The 14,252-nt window shown below is 33.1% G+C and overlaps 1 protein-coding gene across 1 annotated transcript; it reads left to right on the top strand.

The window, feature by feature from the left end:
- The first annotated feature begins 3,969 nt into the window (after positions 1–3,969).
- Positions 3,970–13,325, top strand: LOC143068250 (GATA-type zinc finger protein 1-like). Its single transcript, XM_076242163.1, has 5 exons — positions 3,970–4,420; positions 6,949–7,144; positions 8,411–8,544; positions 10,665–10,755; positions 11,712–13,325. The coding sequence occupies exons 2-5, from the start codon at positions 6,951–6,953 to the stop codon at positions 11,839–11,841; spliced, it is 549 nt and encodes a 182-aa protein (XP_076098278.1). The 5' UTR covers positions 3,970–4,420; positions 6,949–6,950; the 3' UTR covers positions 11,842–13,325.
- The last annotated feature ends 927 nt before the right edge of the window (positions 13,326–14,252 follow it).

Raw genomic sequence — 14,252 nt, 5'->3', positions numbered from 1 at the left:
AAAGTATACTCGATTACCGACGTAAAACGTCAAATTTTGACGAACTACCAATTGGGACGCAATATCGAGCGTAACGTCACTAGCAAAGTGGAAAGGGATTAAGGCGAAGTGTACGTAATTGCACGCCTCTAGCGGAATACGGGATTAAAAACGTTTGTCGTTAGTTACGCAGGTTATCTCCCTTACTCCAAGAAAGGACACATGAAAGAGAAACTACTTTCTGCGGTCTATAATGAATCCAACAAGCAGCCTGTGCTGTCTTAAACCTCATAGAAATTATCTAAATAACTCCAATTAGAAATCACAGCATTCTGTACGTTGTTCTGTGTGCAGCCTGATTTAAAAACACTTTTTTTTTTGTTTTAGACGCGTAGGAGAAGGTATTTCGAGTTTATGATATCAACAGAAAGAAAAAACGCCTCACAACAAAATTATAAACAAATAAACATGTAACAATTTTCTTCTATTGATATCAAATTAATTAAAATGAAACCTGAATTGACCCAACAATATCGTTTTAAAAAGCCGTAGTCTTGAACGAAAAACACAGTACTCAACGTAAAATTGTGTAATAGGTTACAAATAATTAATGAAAGACGTGTGAATTAAATTGTTTAAATAAAAAGACGTTGAAATGTTCGTATTTTGTGCAATTGAAAATTTTAGGACATGATTTATATTCATATAAGAAATCAGACGATACCAAGAGAATAATGTGACCACTAGTGCAAAACTTACCAGTCGGAAGAACAAAGACCGACAACAAACAAAAAATAAACAAATTTTGCCCAAAAAATTACTCAGTAACTTAAAAATTCTCTCTCTCTAACATTTATCTTAAAATAAGTAAAAATTACGTCATTCAACTCCCAGTTTTCAACTTTTTCTACATGTGCAGAAAATAAACAGGTGTCTTTAAAAAGTCAAAATATGCATAACGCTCCTGCCTGCAAAACGGAAGATGTCATGGTCGTATCGTGGTGAGGGCATTCCTATTATATACAATAGCAGAACATTTCCCGTACGGTTTGAATTTCAAATTTTCTACTTTATAGTAAAGATTTTTGGAATCAACAGAATATGCTCCTTAATTAAAGTCACCGAAAACTGACTATTTATCATGTGTCTGTTTTTTTCAAATATTTGCTTAGTATCTTGCATTGTAACTCAATAAATCAATGTGTTACCGGGAAAAAGGGTTTACAGTACACATATTAATTTTTTTTAAAAAGCAACCGTATACGTTTACATATTGACAGTGGTTTTTACCCTCAGATTTGCTGAATTTTAATAAAAAACGTGCAACGTTATTTTAAAAGACATGAAGAAAAATTAGATGATTATACACCGCACTCGCGTCTGCGAGCGTTAAAATGTATGAATGTCATTAGTTTTAATTTTATAAATCTCCAATAAATGGCTTTGTCTATGAGTGTCTATTTGTTTAGTCTGACTCTTGTGTGTATATGACTGTTCACAGCCAGGAGCCTATAATTCAGTGGTTTTCGTTCTGTAACTTTGTGATTCATTTTAATTCAGGCCGTTAATTTTATTGCTGAGAGGTTTATTTTTGAAATAATAATCGTACATGAACAACATTTTTAAAAGGATATACCTTTTTGGTCTTATTTGATTTATGTGATACTTGTTGTATTTTTAGTAATGACACTCACAAACGACACACACTCTCTGGTTTGATATCATTCTCGAATACATTTTTTTTTTAACCCCAGCCAACCAGTGCCGATCCTTACTTCTTAATGATGCACACCTTACGGAGAAGCATTAAACATAACAAAAGTATAGGTCATAATAGACAAATACATAGAGATTAATACATGGCCTTTTCCATATCAGCCTGGGTATCATCCCGAGACCCCCCATATCAGCCCGAGACGGAGTCGAGGTGCTGATATGGGTCGAGGGATGATACCCAGGCTGATATGGAAAAGGCCATGTATTAATCGCTTTATCATATACTTCCGACAATAGTTTTATGTAAGGCAAATAAACTAATGCAATAACTAAAACAGTCAAACACTTTATAAAGAAAATTAAAATTATGAATCAAATATACTATAACAGCATCATTAACTCCGTATATATTTATGGTAACATTTCCTATAGAGGCATTTTGAAACATTGAAAATTTGGAAGAGTTTTACGATCATTACTACTCCATGTTTGTTGTACTATAAAATGATTCATAATTGTCAATGGCATTTGTTAGCAAGTATCAAACTATCCCCACAAAAGTTCCCGTAAATTTTGACGTCGTCATAAAAAACATCTGACGTCACAATGGAAAAGTAAACAACCGATACCGGAAACACCGGAAGTAACTTGCACGAGAGGCACTATTATGGGTTTTGTGCACGAGATGCACCTGATATGGGTTATCAGCCCGGGTGGGAAATTATGGCTTGTGTACTTCCGCTCATTACACATATGCAAAAGCTATCATATCAATGCTAAGTATATGATAAAATACAATAGTACACAAAACGTAACATAAAGAACAAAGACCGAGCAACACGAACTCCAACAAAACGGTATATATTTCATACAAGTATAGGACTATATGAAGCGTCGTAACTGTTGCGGCGACGTCAATAACGTTGTCGTTGTTTTTTGGGTTTTTTTTTACACTCAAGATTCAACTTTAACAGGGTATAGCTTGAAAAGTAGCACGGTTGCTAAGGACTTTCTTTGCACCAATCAATTCCTCAGACATTTTAGAATCGTCTCATAAATTTAAAAAAAAATCGATTGTCTAATAAAATAGAAAATATTGGAAATGTAACAATTCCTGCCGAATTTCACAATTTTCCCTATATATCCTTTGTAATTTTGGTGTATGATGCTGTTAACTTCAACAGCTCGTATCTCAAAAACGAAAACGGTTACCCCCTTTTTTTATTTTATTTTCCGATTTATTTTTACAAGAAGAATCTACATGTAAAATTTTTTAAAAATCCATTGTGTAGTTTAATTACGTACACTTCGCCTTAATATAAGTTACAATAACTTGTTTCCCAATCCACTATAACAAAATATGTTTAAACTAAAAAACCCTTCTTTTTAATCTATTTAAATAAAAATATTTTTTTTACCAGAATTCAAGTGTACGCCCGGGCGTTTTGACGTAAACGTATAACTACGCGCCTGGTAACACAATCTCAATGTTCTTTATTTTTTCAATCGTAAAAATTGTTAACTAGTCTTTTCATTTGTGTTTTCCTCTAAAGAGAAAAATCTTTATCTTTCTATTTTTCTGATAGAAGGACCTTTTCGTGATAGACTTATTTTTCCCACTCTTTGACACCTCACCATCTTGCAAAAGATATGTTGCAAAGAAGAAAGCGGGCTGAATTTTCACATAGACGCAGTGAGACACATATAACAGTCGACGCCTTTTTGGAAGTAATTGTACCACATTTGTTTTTTCTTGATGTTTGCCTAACACAAGACTGCGAAGACATTTACAATAGACTTATAAATTCAATGCAAACAGAGAGCTAAACAGTCGGTGAAAAAGTTATTGAGGTTCTTGAAGCCGTGAAAAGAAACAACACTTCTATCTTGTGAAAGGACAAGCCATCAAAAACCAAGACATTCAAGGTCAGATAAATCATGTCAGACGGACATTTACTCCTTTCAATCATTATATCATTTATACCAAATTTATTACACGGGGAACGGACGTTATCACGAAACCTTAACGTTTTGTCACTGAACCATGGAAATAAGGTCAAAGATAAGAGATCATATGCCAGACAAAACTCTCAAACTAGAAGACGACTGTAAAAATTCTGCGACACACCGACGTGAAAGCGAGACGGTAAAAAAACAAACCTTAAAATGAAATCAGGTGAAAATCCCACCAAACACTTAGTAAAACATGTTTTAAAAAAAACTGAAAAAATTTACATTCCCGATAAAAAGAAAAGAAAATGTGAAACTTGTTTTCCTTATCATGTAAAATAATAAAAGTAATGGTGGCGATAAATTACTGCGTTACTTACACGAAATCATGTAACGGCAATTCATTTTGTGTACAATGATTTCTTGATAAAATAAAAACAGGTTTGGTAACATAGAACGTATAGCTAACACAAAGGACTATGTGGTCGAATGTACTTTACGTTCATGAATTACAATCGGTTGCTCTCCAAAAGCGTGCGAAGCCAAATCCCAAATATAGACATCGATTTGCATATAAATGACAATAAGTCAATGGAGTCGTTGTTGTGACGCTATTTCTAGAAAATACTAGGTACAGCAAAGGGAATTAAGTTAAAGTCTTCCAGAAAAAGGGCGACTGTTTGTAACTCAACTGCATGCCGAGGAGAAATTAACCATATCTGTGATTTCATCTTTAATCAGTCTGTAGTTGATCAGAGTACATAGGAACCAAAAGGTAAGTTGACCACTAGGTTTAGTCGGTTGTGTACTATAATTAGAGGATTTGACTCTATGATGCATCATTGGTATCCATTATATTAGCTGTTATGGCTCATGCGAATAAACAATTTTAACTATTCATTTTATAGAGGCAATTTTTATTAAACGGAACTTATTAATTCAGGTACAAATTACAATACATTTTGAACGAACTTTTTTTTTATGAATTTCGACTTATAGTTGAATGTTTGTTGAATGTTGTCAATTTCTTAGAAAAGTGTACTTTCTAAATGTGAATCAAGCAATTTCTACAGGATGATTTTTTGTTCATTGCCACATCGTCCATCAGTAGCCTGTAGTTTTTTCTCTCTCCCAAGTGCTGTCAATACGTATTACCCTCTCGTCAAAACCTGGACAAGTTGACCTGAACTTTAACATTCAGAGTAGATTTGTGATACAGTAAATGTAAAGTATATCTGTATCTCTGGTCATGTCAAAAAGGCGTGCCTGTAAAAAAATATTCCACGACTTCAGGACTAAAAAAATTGTATAAAATTGTAGCTATTGTACGACAAAATTGTACACTATATCAGAATATTTTTGTATATAACTACAAAAGCTGGGTATGACTTGACCTTTACTCTTTGGTGAATTTGAGCATATATGGCAAACAAAAACAAAAAACAAAATGAATAAAGCAAAAAATAGTAAAAAGGGAAATGATGATCAGACAATATATGCTATATAGAGACAGAGAATTCGGTCTAGGAGTACCCGTTTTGCAATACAAGAAAATATGGTTTCTCTTGTATGAAGGTTTATTCTCCACGATCAAAAAACTTAACTGGGTAAAAAAAATACTATGACTGAGGCAAAACGAACAAAATGTGCAACCCCGAAAATATTTACAGCAATTAAATTATAACCACACTGAGATTCTACTGAAATTATTTGATGGTTGAAAGTTGCACAGTTTATACTAACTTAAATTGTAATTTTGATAATTTTAGTGGTCAAATTGCTCAATTAAGATTTAGTCTTGATTAATAAACGTCAATGCAACAGCCGATCCCCAATATCTTTAGGAAATTTGTATCATAAATCACGGTACAAAACGTCTTCTTTTTATCATTTTCTAAAGATCAGCATTTGATCTGATACAACCAGAACCATGTCTATACTATAAGTAAACGCATCAATAACTTGGCGACCTTAAAAAGTCATTAGCTTGCAAGTGATAATTCCACCTGATTGAAACCGTATTCTTGTGACCTTTAATTGAACACTTTGCTGGAGATGGCGTTACACATGTAAAAATGTCTACATTTAAAGTGAAACATAGACGAATCATTACATGTTAATGCGATCCACAAAAGAAAAATCCATCTTAAGCAGGTAAAACTATGTTAAGCATACTATTTTAACCTACATTATGAATTAAAACAGACCCAGAAAAATTCAATTGCACGTGGTCGCTATCTATTTATATTCACAGAGTTTATGTTTATATCGGAATATATGATCATCGGTGGTCTTCGGAGGTTATCTCAATGATTAACTAGATGAATGATAAACAAAAATAATCACGAAATGCTGATACATTTTATCGAGTCTATGTATTATTCATTTCAGACTTTTTGTAATTTAGATATACCGTGATATACGTTTTTGTATGATGAGAATTTAAGTAAAATTGGTAAACATGAATTTGATAGCTAATGCCCATTGAACATATATTACCCAAAATCATTTAAAAGACAAAAAGCACCAATATACTACCAAAGACAAAAACTGACAACGTTCCTGAATTGGGACAACCGCATGAAATTGTAACAATGAATTATTTTTTTTAGTTTCACTATGGCGCGCGGAATCAGGGTCATAAATATCGATTTTAGTATATCCTAAAATGATTTCAGTATATACTAAATTACATTTTAGCATACCCTAAATTGATTTTAGGATATCCTAAAATGATTTTAGCATATACTAAAATCATTTTAGGGTATCCTAAAGTCAATTCAGTATATACTTAAATGATTTTAGGATACCATTCAGCTTATACAGAAATATATAGGCGCGGAATCAAGGTCATAATAAAATAACGATTTTAGTATACACTTAATTGATTTTAGTATATCCTTAATTCAATTTACTAATAGATTTGTTCACCAATGAAAATATCGCTTTCTGGACGAGTTGCAAAGTTACAAAATTGCAAATACGAAAATCGAACCAACTGAAAATACATGTTACATATTTGATTTTTTTGCTATCAGTTGAAATTCGCTGGTTACTGTGGTGGTCTGCAATTGAACGAAGAGTTGAGTGCAGTCATACAGACACAGGAAGGCAACTGCCACATCCTTTTCCTTAACTTCTAGTTAATTCACTCAATAATATCCATATTCCTGTTTTGACAGATTGTTTTCAATGTATAGCTGACCGTTCATGTCTTCAATACTCATAACTCGTTACTTATACCAATTTACTAATAACTGGAGTTCCTTGTGTATTTTTTCTAACTTTTATCTTTCTTCATAGCCATGTCTGTTGACGACAGTTCGGAGGCGTCATCCTCAGATGATACATGTTCTCCAACATTTAGAAGGAGAAGAAAGTGCTATAAACCAACTAGAAGTGCATCAAAAACAGACCCATCATTCAAAGGCGCAACAGTTTCTATGATGACCCACGTGAAAGATGGAGACAGTCACCTATTCATATCAGCACACTTCAGGTAGTTACAGTATAATAAATAGCGTAAGTCGAACCTCTGCCCTGCATCACCATCGATATGACTCTTTGTTGAACATTAAATTGTTTGCTTCTCCTCTAAATATATAGAATTTAGGAGCACGGACAAGCACTTTAGACTTTAGTTTGGAACAATTGTGTCTTCCTGTAATGCCTTTGAACCTCGAAAATTTTGAATATGGAAAATTATGGTGGCCGGATGCGGCCATTTCTATGGTGGCCAGATGCGGCCATTTCGCCTTTTCGCGTTTTCGTGTTTTCTTCCTTCACTTTGCAAACGCGAAATCGGGAAATCGAAAAATCGAGAAATCGAGAAAGCGAAATAAAAATAATGAGAAATCGAGAAATCGAGAAAGCAAAAACGCGAAAACATGAAAGCGAAAAATGAATTTCTCGATTTTGCGTTTTTGCTTTCTCGATTTCCCGATTTCCCGATTTATCGATTTCCCGATTTCTCAATTTTTCGATTTCCCGATTTTGCGTTGGAAAAGTGAGAGGAGAAAACGCGAAAACACGAAAAGGGGAAATGACCGCATCATTCATTTGCGTTTTTGCGTTTTCGCTTTCATGTTTTCTCGTTTTTGCTTTCTCGATTTCTCTATTTCCATTCGCGTTTTCGCTTTCGTGTTTTCTCGTTTTTGCTTTCTCGATTTCCCGATTTCTCGTTTTCGCTTTCGTGTTTTCTCGTTTTTGCTTTCTCGATTTCTCGATTTCTCGATTTCCCGATTTCTCGATTTCTCGATTTCCCGATTTCTCGATTTCTCGATTTCCCGATTTCTCGATTTCTAAATTTTCCTATTTCTCGATTTCCCTATTTCTAGATTTCCCGATTTCTCGATTTCGCTTTCTCGATTTCTCGATTTTCCGATTTCGCGTTGAAAAAGTGAGAGGAGAAAACGAGAAAACACGAAACGGCGAAATGGCCGCATCCGGCCACCATAGAAAATAGCATTGTTCGGTGGGTAGCTTTTACAGCTACCAGTTATGATTTTGGGAAGTATGAAAATCAATAAATTTTTATCTCATATCCAAATACATAGAGTCGTATTTGATAATTTTTAATAGTCAAATATCACAAATCTCAATGTTGGACGTGTATCGTCAGTTCGTCAATGTAGACCCCAAGACGGTGACGTTTGACATCTGTAAATTCGTCACGCAGCAACTTTCTAGTATCATTTCTAAATTTTACATGACTAAGATTGTGAATAAAACAATATCAAAAGTGCATTTATTTTTTATTTTATAGTAATGTGAATTATTTGCTGAATAAAAGAAACCATGAATGTGGAGAATCTTTCTATGGATTGTATGGCTCTTTGAGTGAAGATGAAGATTTACCAGAATCACAGGAAACAGCTAATTATTACATCCCTTGTTCGTGTAGGTTATTCTTTAATACCACGACCTATAATATCAGTATTTTTCAACAGAATTTTGTCTTTAGACTCAAACAGTATTACTAGTTATCATCGCTGAAATGCACAAGCCAATCCAGATTTTTTTTTTACTGTAAATGATTGCATAATCCTTTATGACATTAGGAAACTGCAGCCAAAAAACGGCTGTGACGCTCGAATAAAAGAAATGACCAATTTAAGTTCAAAGTTAAAGAGCATTGATAACCCAAAATTCCGATAGTTTTGCCAAATATATAGCTTAGGTGATCTCTTCCTAGGGTAGAAAATACTTGGGGTTTCGAAAAATTATAAGTTTTATCAACAGTTAATTTATGATTATGACCATATCAATGATAACTCATGTCAACACGAAAGTGCTGACTACTGGGCTAGTGGTACCCTCGGGAAAACAACCTCAACCGGCAGTGGCATCGCCCTAGTCTTTATATATATATCACAGACATGGTCGCCGATCTTCCTAGCTGCAAATTCATTTCATTTTTTTTTATAGGATTGCTACAGGGAACAAAATATGATCTTGTGAAATAAGTGGAAAAAAGCACAGGGACTCGGTTAGCAGATTAAAATTTTGTAAATCAATGTTTTTAATTTATTTTTTTATTATTTCCTGTCTATTTGCATTACTATATTAACGTATTTAACGTTGCCTTCACTATTTCTTTGTTTTCTGGCAATGTGCAGTTTACTATCCATATCCATATACTGAAAAAACCTAGGTTTTTTCAGTATATGGATATGGATAGTAAACTGCACATTGCCAGAAAACAAAGAAATAGTGAAGGCAACGTTAAATACGTTAATATAGTAATGCAAATAGACAGGAAATAATAAAAAATAAATTAAAAACATTGATTTACAAAATTTTAATCTGCTAACCGAGTCCCTGTGGAAAAAAGATCGACATAATATAGCATTAAAATAATGTTCCGAGAGGTAGCTTCCGTCTGATATTTAAAGAAATATGACGTATAAAAAAAATATATAATAGAGCTTTCTACACGTAAAAATATCGGAGTTATCTCGGGTTTCACTTTTCTCAAGATTTTTTTTTAGACTGTGGACAAAGAAAATAAGATTTATTGATTGGCCTATAACGCCACTTTCAGCCTTATACCATATTTCTTGACGGTAAGTTTTAATTGGTGGAGGAAGTCGGATTGCCTAGAGATAAACACCGACCTTTGGCTGAAAAACTGACCATCCTTGTCAATTAAGATCGGAGTCGAGCGCACCTGCCACATACGTGGTTCGAAAGCACAACCGAGGACCAAAGACACAACTTGAGAAAATATCTCCTTTATATATGTTGAGGATTGATAAATTCCCCCGTAAATGTAAGCAATATTACATGCCAACATAGGGCCTTCAACAATAAAGAAAAACACAAACCCTATCGTTTTAAAAGGCTAAAAAATGACGAAATGTAAAAAAAATATCAATAAAAAACGACCGACTTGACTTATAAACAAAACAAGAAACCAGATAATATGTTTAACCCGCCACAACCTGTATGAGGTGCCTCTACCAAGTCTAAATATGATATACTGCGACCAACGACAACCACTGAATTACAGGCTCTCCTGACTTGGTAGTCTAGAGGCTCTGCATACAGATTGTGGCGGGGTTAACATATTATTCTTATCATTAGTAGCCTTTAGCTATGAGCATTGTCTGCATGTAGTCAATGATTATCATTTCCGAGACTAATTTTTACAACTGAAACTGTAATCTGATTTGCATGTGTACATAACCAAGAATTCATGTTTTGAAACCAAAACAAGTGTGAAATCTGGCTCATGAATACCTGCTTCCTGCTTAGTGGTTGAAAAAAACCTGAGTTAATATAGAATAGAATATATTAACGGGGGAGAAACTTAGTCAGACAGTATTGCTTCTTGGTAGTCTTCGTTGACATAAATAATGGACTCGTCCAATATTGTCAGAAATGGTAAATAGCGATACATTGCTGTATTTTTTTTTTAATAAAAAACGTTACTTCCACTATTACTACCTCTAAACTGACTGAAGTTACTTTTGCTGAAGATCTGTTCCATAATTATCTTGTTTTCTATTTGATTACAGCCAAAATGTGTGCCTCCTGTTCCACAAGAAGAACACCATTATGGCGAGATGCTGAGGATGGTACTCCATTGTGTAATGCATGTGGTATAAGGTATAATTCTATTTCTGGAAGTTGATTAATTTTTAAATATGATATTTACACACCTTTCATATCTTGTGAGAATTTGTTAGCATTTCAAAGCATTTGCAATTATCTATCAATCAACGAATTTTGTTTTGCAAGATGTTTATTATATAAGTGTGGATATTATGTTTGGATTTTAGCAGTGTTTTCTGACAAAAAGAGTTCCCTGTTTTTATGCATCATTTATGGGTATTATGTTTTTCGGGCTGTGCGTCTGTTCGTTCGTTCGTACGTTCTTTCGTTCGTCCGTCCGTCTGTCTGTCCCACTTCAGGTTAAATTTTTTGGTCAAGGTAGTTTTTGCTGAAGTTGAAGTCCAATCAACTGTAAACTTAGTACACATGTTCCCTATGATATGATCTTTCTGATTTCTAATGCCAAATTAGAGTTTTGACACCAATTTCACGGTCCACTGAATATAGGGAATGATAGTGCGAGTGGGACATCCATGTACTTTGAACACATTCTTATTTCCCATGACAAACAGTTCTATATAACTTGCACATTGACAGTCAACCTGTACCAAACACTAAAAATAAGCAGAATCGTTTATTTAATAGTTTTTTTTGAATTTTCAATGTTGTCATGATGAAAACACGAAATTGTATGGATTACCAAATAACTCTGAAAGCGGAAACGAAAAATTTAAATAAAACTATGAACATGCATGGAGTGCAATAATGGATCCATGTTTTATATGCGCGAAATATGAATGTCTACTTTAAAATTAACTGTCATGTATCTCATATTTGTCCTTTCTTTTTTTCTGTTGCTTCTTTGGGTGATGAAGACATCATCATCGTTAACGTTTTTTTTCATAAGTAAACTCAATCAAGATTTTATTATTTGTCCTATAAATTGAGACTGTGGGGAGAACAATTTGAGAAATATTGCCGAAAACATATACTTTGTCGTTTTTCTGTAGGTTCAAGAAATATCGTATGAGATGTGGCCACTGTTGGCATATTCCCAAGAAGGATGTCAAGACTTATCCTAATTGTCCTGTATGTGGATCAGTCCTACGAATAACTGTTGGTCGTCGGTCAACGTGGTGAAAATACAGTTTTATAGCATGAGAGAATATTAGCTAGATTGAGAGTGTAATCAAGTGTGACGTTTTTTAAATGCAGCATCAGTAAAATTATAACAAATAGTCTTAAAAAATACCAGGTTTTATGTTGTGATGTAAAAAAACATTTTGACTTTAGCTGTTTATATTTTTTTTACGATAGGACCATCTTAAGTTTATAAGATATTTTAGATTTGTTTTTATTGTTTTTACAAAATATTGTAAATACATATTGGTTATTTTTTTCGATTCACGCAAAATTGCAAACAATTATTCATGCCTATTGATAGTTAATGTTTAACATCTTATGGTATAAAATACCTTCCGGCTTTTTAGACATTGCCCAAAATAATGGCGTTTGTTGTTTTGCTACTTCAAGTACGAGTTTGTGTTCCACTTAGTAGCATGATCAGATTATCTACCAAAAAAATATCGAGAAATAAGATTAAAATCTCCCTCTTTGTAATATTCTCTCATGTGCACATTTAAAAGAGGAGGTATGATAAGAATCCCTTTCAAGGTCCCAGACCCTGAAACTGCAAATGAATTGTTACAAATATTAAGCTGTGAAATTCTTGGCATAATATGATTTAATTTCACTATGCTAAAGTTTCACTGTGGTGAAATAGAAATATCAGAGTTTCCATATTTGACCTAAAATGGTCGTTTTTACATATACTGTGGAAACAAATTACTTGAGCACAGTCATTTTTGTAAAGAAATATTATCCACATTAACGTCTTATGTATAGTTACCTTGAAATAAAGAACAAAGACTGTGGCTAACGCTAAAATGCATTATAAAAGATCTCAAAACGAAGTAAATATAGTTAGACTTTTTGCTGTTTTGCCATTAAATGCAAGGTTTGAATTCTGTATGCAAGACAAAAACAAAATGAATACTGTCATGGCTTCTTACAACAGATCAAATGTCTTATGAACATCTGAAGAATGTCATTTGATTTATTTAAAGCTTAAATTTTTAATGTCAAGAGGGACATGACATTGACCGTATCGGTTCCACCTTATCATACCTCCCCCTTTCGGGGATTTAACTAAATAAGTCCTCAACCCTTTAGTTTGTTCTAGCATAACTTTTTTTTTAGTTTTTATTATTTTTGAACTATGTTAATTTTTGTTTTCTAGAAACACAGATAGTGTTTTTACATTCTTATTTTGTTGAACCATTCATGTGATACCCAAAATACTCTTTATTGTTTATTTTTTAGTTCTGATAAGGCAGTAACCATTTGATTTTCTGGGGGGGGCTATGGTTTTTTTTTCTGTGCAAACTTTTTTTTTCGCCTGCGGCGAAAAACAATCTATTTTTTTCGCGACAAGTCGAAAACAATTTTTTTCTTTCAATTTTAGCATTACATATAGTGGCAGCTGAGGGTGAAACAAACAATTTTTTTTTCTCAGAATCAAAAACAAATTATTTTTTTCTCCAAAAACTTGAAACAAACTTTTTTTTCCAAAAAAAACCATAGCCCCCCCCAGAAAATCAAATGGTTGCTGCCTAATTGTGTTTGTTTTTAAAGACATATCCCCCCGTGGATATAATAATTATCACATGTATGGAAATTTATAAAATTATTTTGTTCTTAATATTTAAACACAGGTAGTGTTTTCAATGTTTGGTTAACTTTTTTGATATACTCTGGATTCACATGTTTATGGGAGCCAGATATGACTTCCATTTATTTCTCGACTTCTGCTTAGGCTAACTTTTCTAGTGATTGCCTAACTAATGCGTGTTGACATTGTGTAGTGTAATGTTAACAATATCATACCTATTCATGATTTTTTTACAAGGACAGAAACTGTCCCTATCATGTACCAATGAGAATGATTCACATTGGACGAAAATCACTTCGAACAGTACATCGTGTTGTATTGACTTTGCTTATATTTTGACATTCCACTTTAAACACCCACAAATGATAAGAATCGTATCGTAATTGATGTTGTATTATGGAAACGCCAGATTGCTTTAATGTCCCTGCCAAATAAAACCTTTTTTTCTGAGTACTAAATATGTTATTTTTCTAACAATGCATATTACTAAATTGTATGCGGCTTAGATGCAATATATTTGCTGAAAAAACAAGTAGTTCAAAAATATGTTGAACACGACCACAAACTGATTTTTTTGGCATTATAATAGTGCAATTCCTCAAATGTATGTGATCTACAAAAGTGATATCTAAAATAATGAATTTGATATTTCAGAGAATCTATGAAAAATATATTTATTGTTATTTTTGTAAATTTTATGTATATAGAGTTATTTTTGATAATAAATTTATTAGTTAATACAGTGTTATTATTTAACAATTTGAAGAAAAATTAATCTTCTTATGTATTGTCTTTATCGGCAGTATTGTATCTCATGTAT

This window comes from Mytilus galloprovincialis, chromosome 1 (genome assembly GCF_965363235.1).
Source record: "Mytilus galloprovincialis chromosome 1, xbMytGall1.hap1.1, whole genome shotgun sequence".
In the NCBI taxonomy this organism is placed as follows: domain Eukaryota; kingdom Metazoa; phylum Mollusca; class Bivalvia; order Mytilida; family Mytilidae; genus Mytilus; species Mytilus galloprovincialis.
This window is presented reverse-complemented; position numbering and strand designations above follow the sequence as displayed.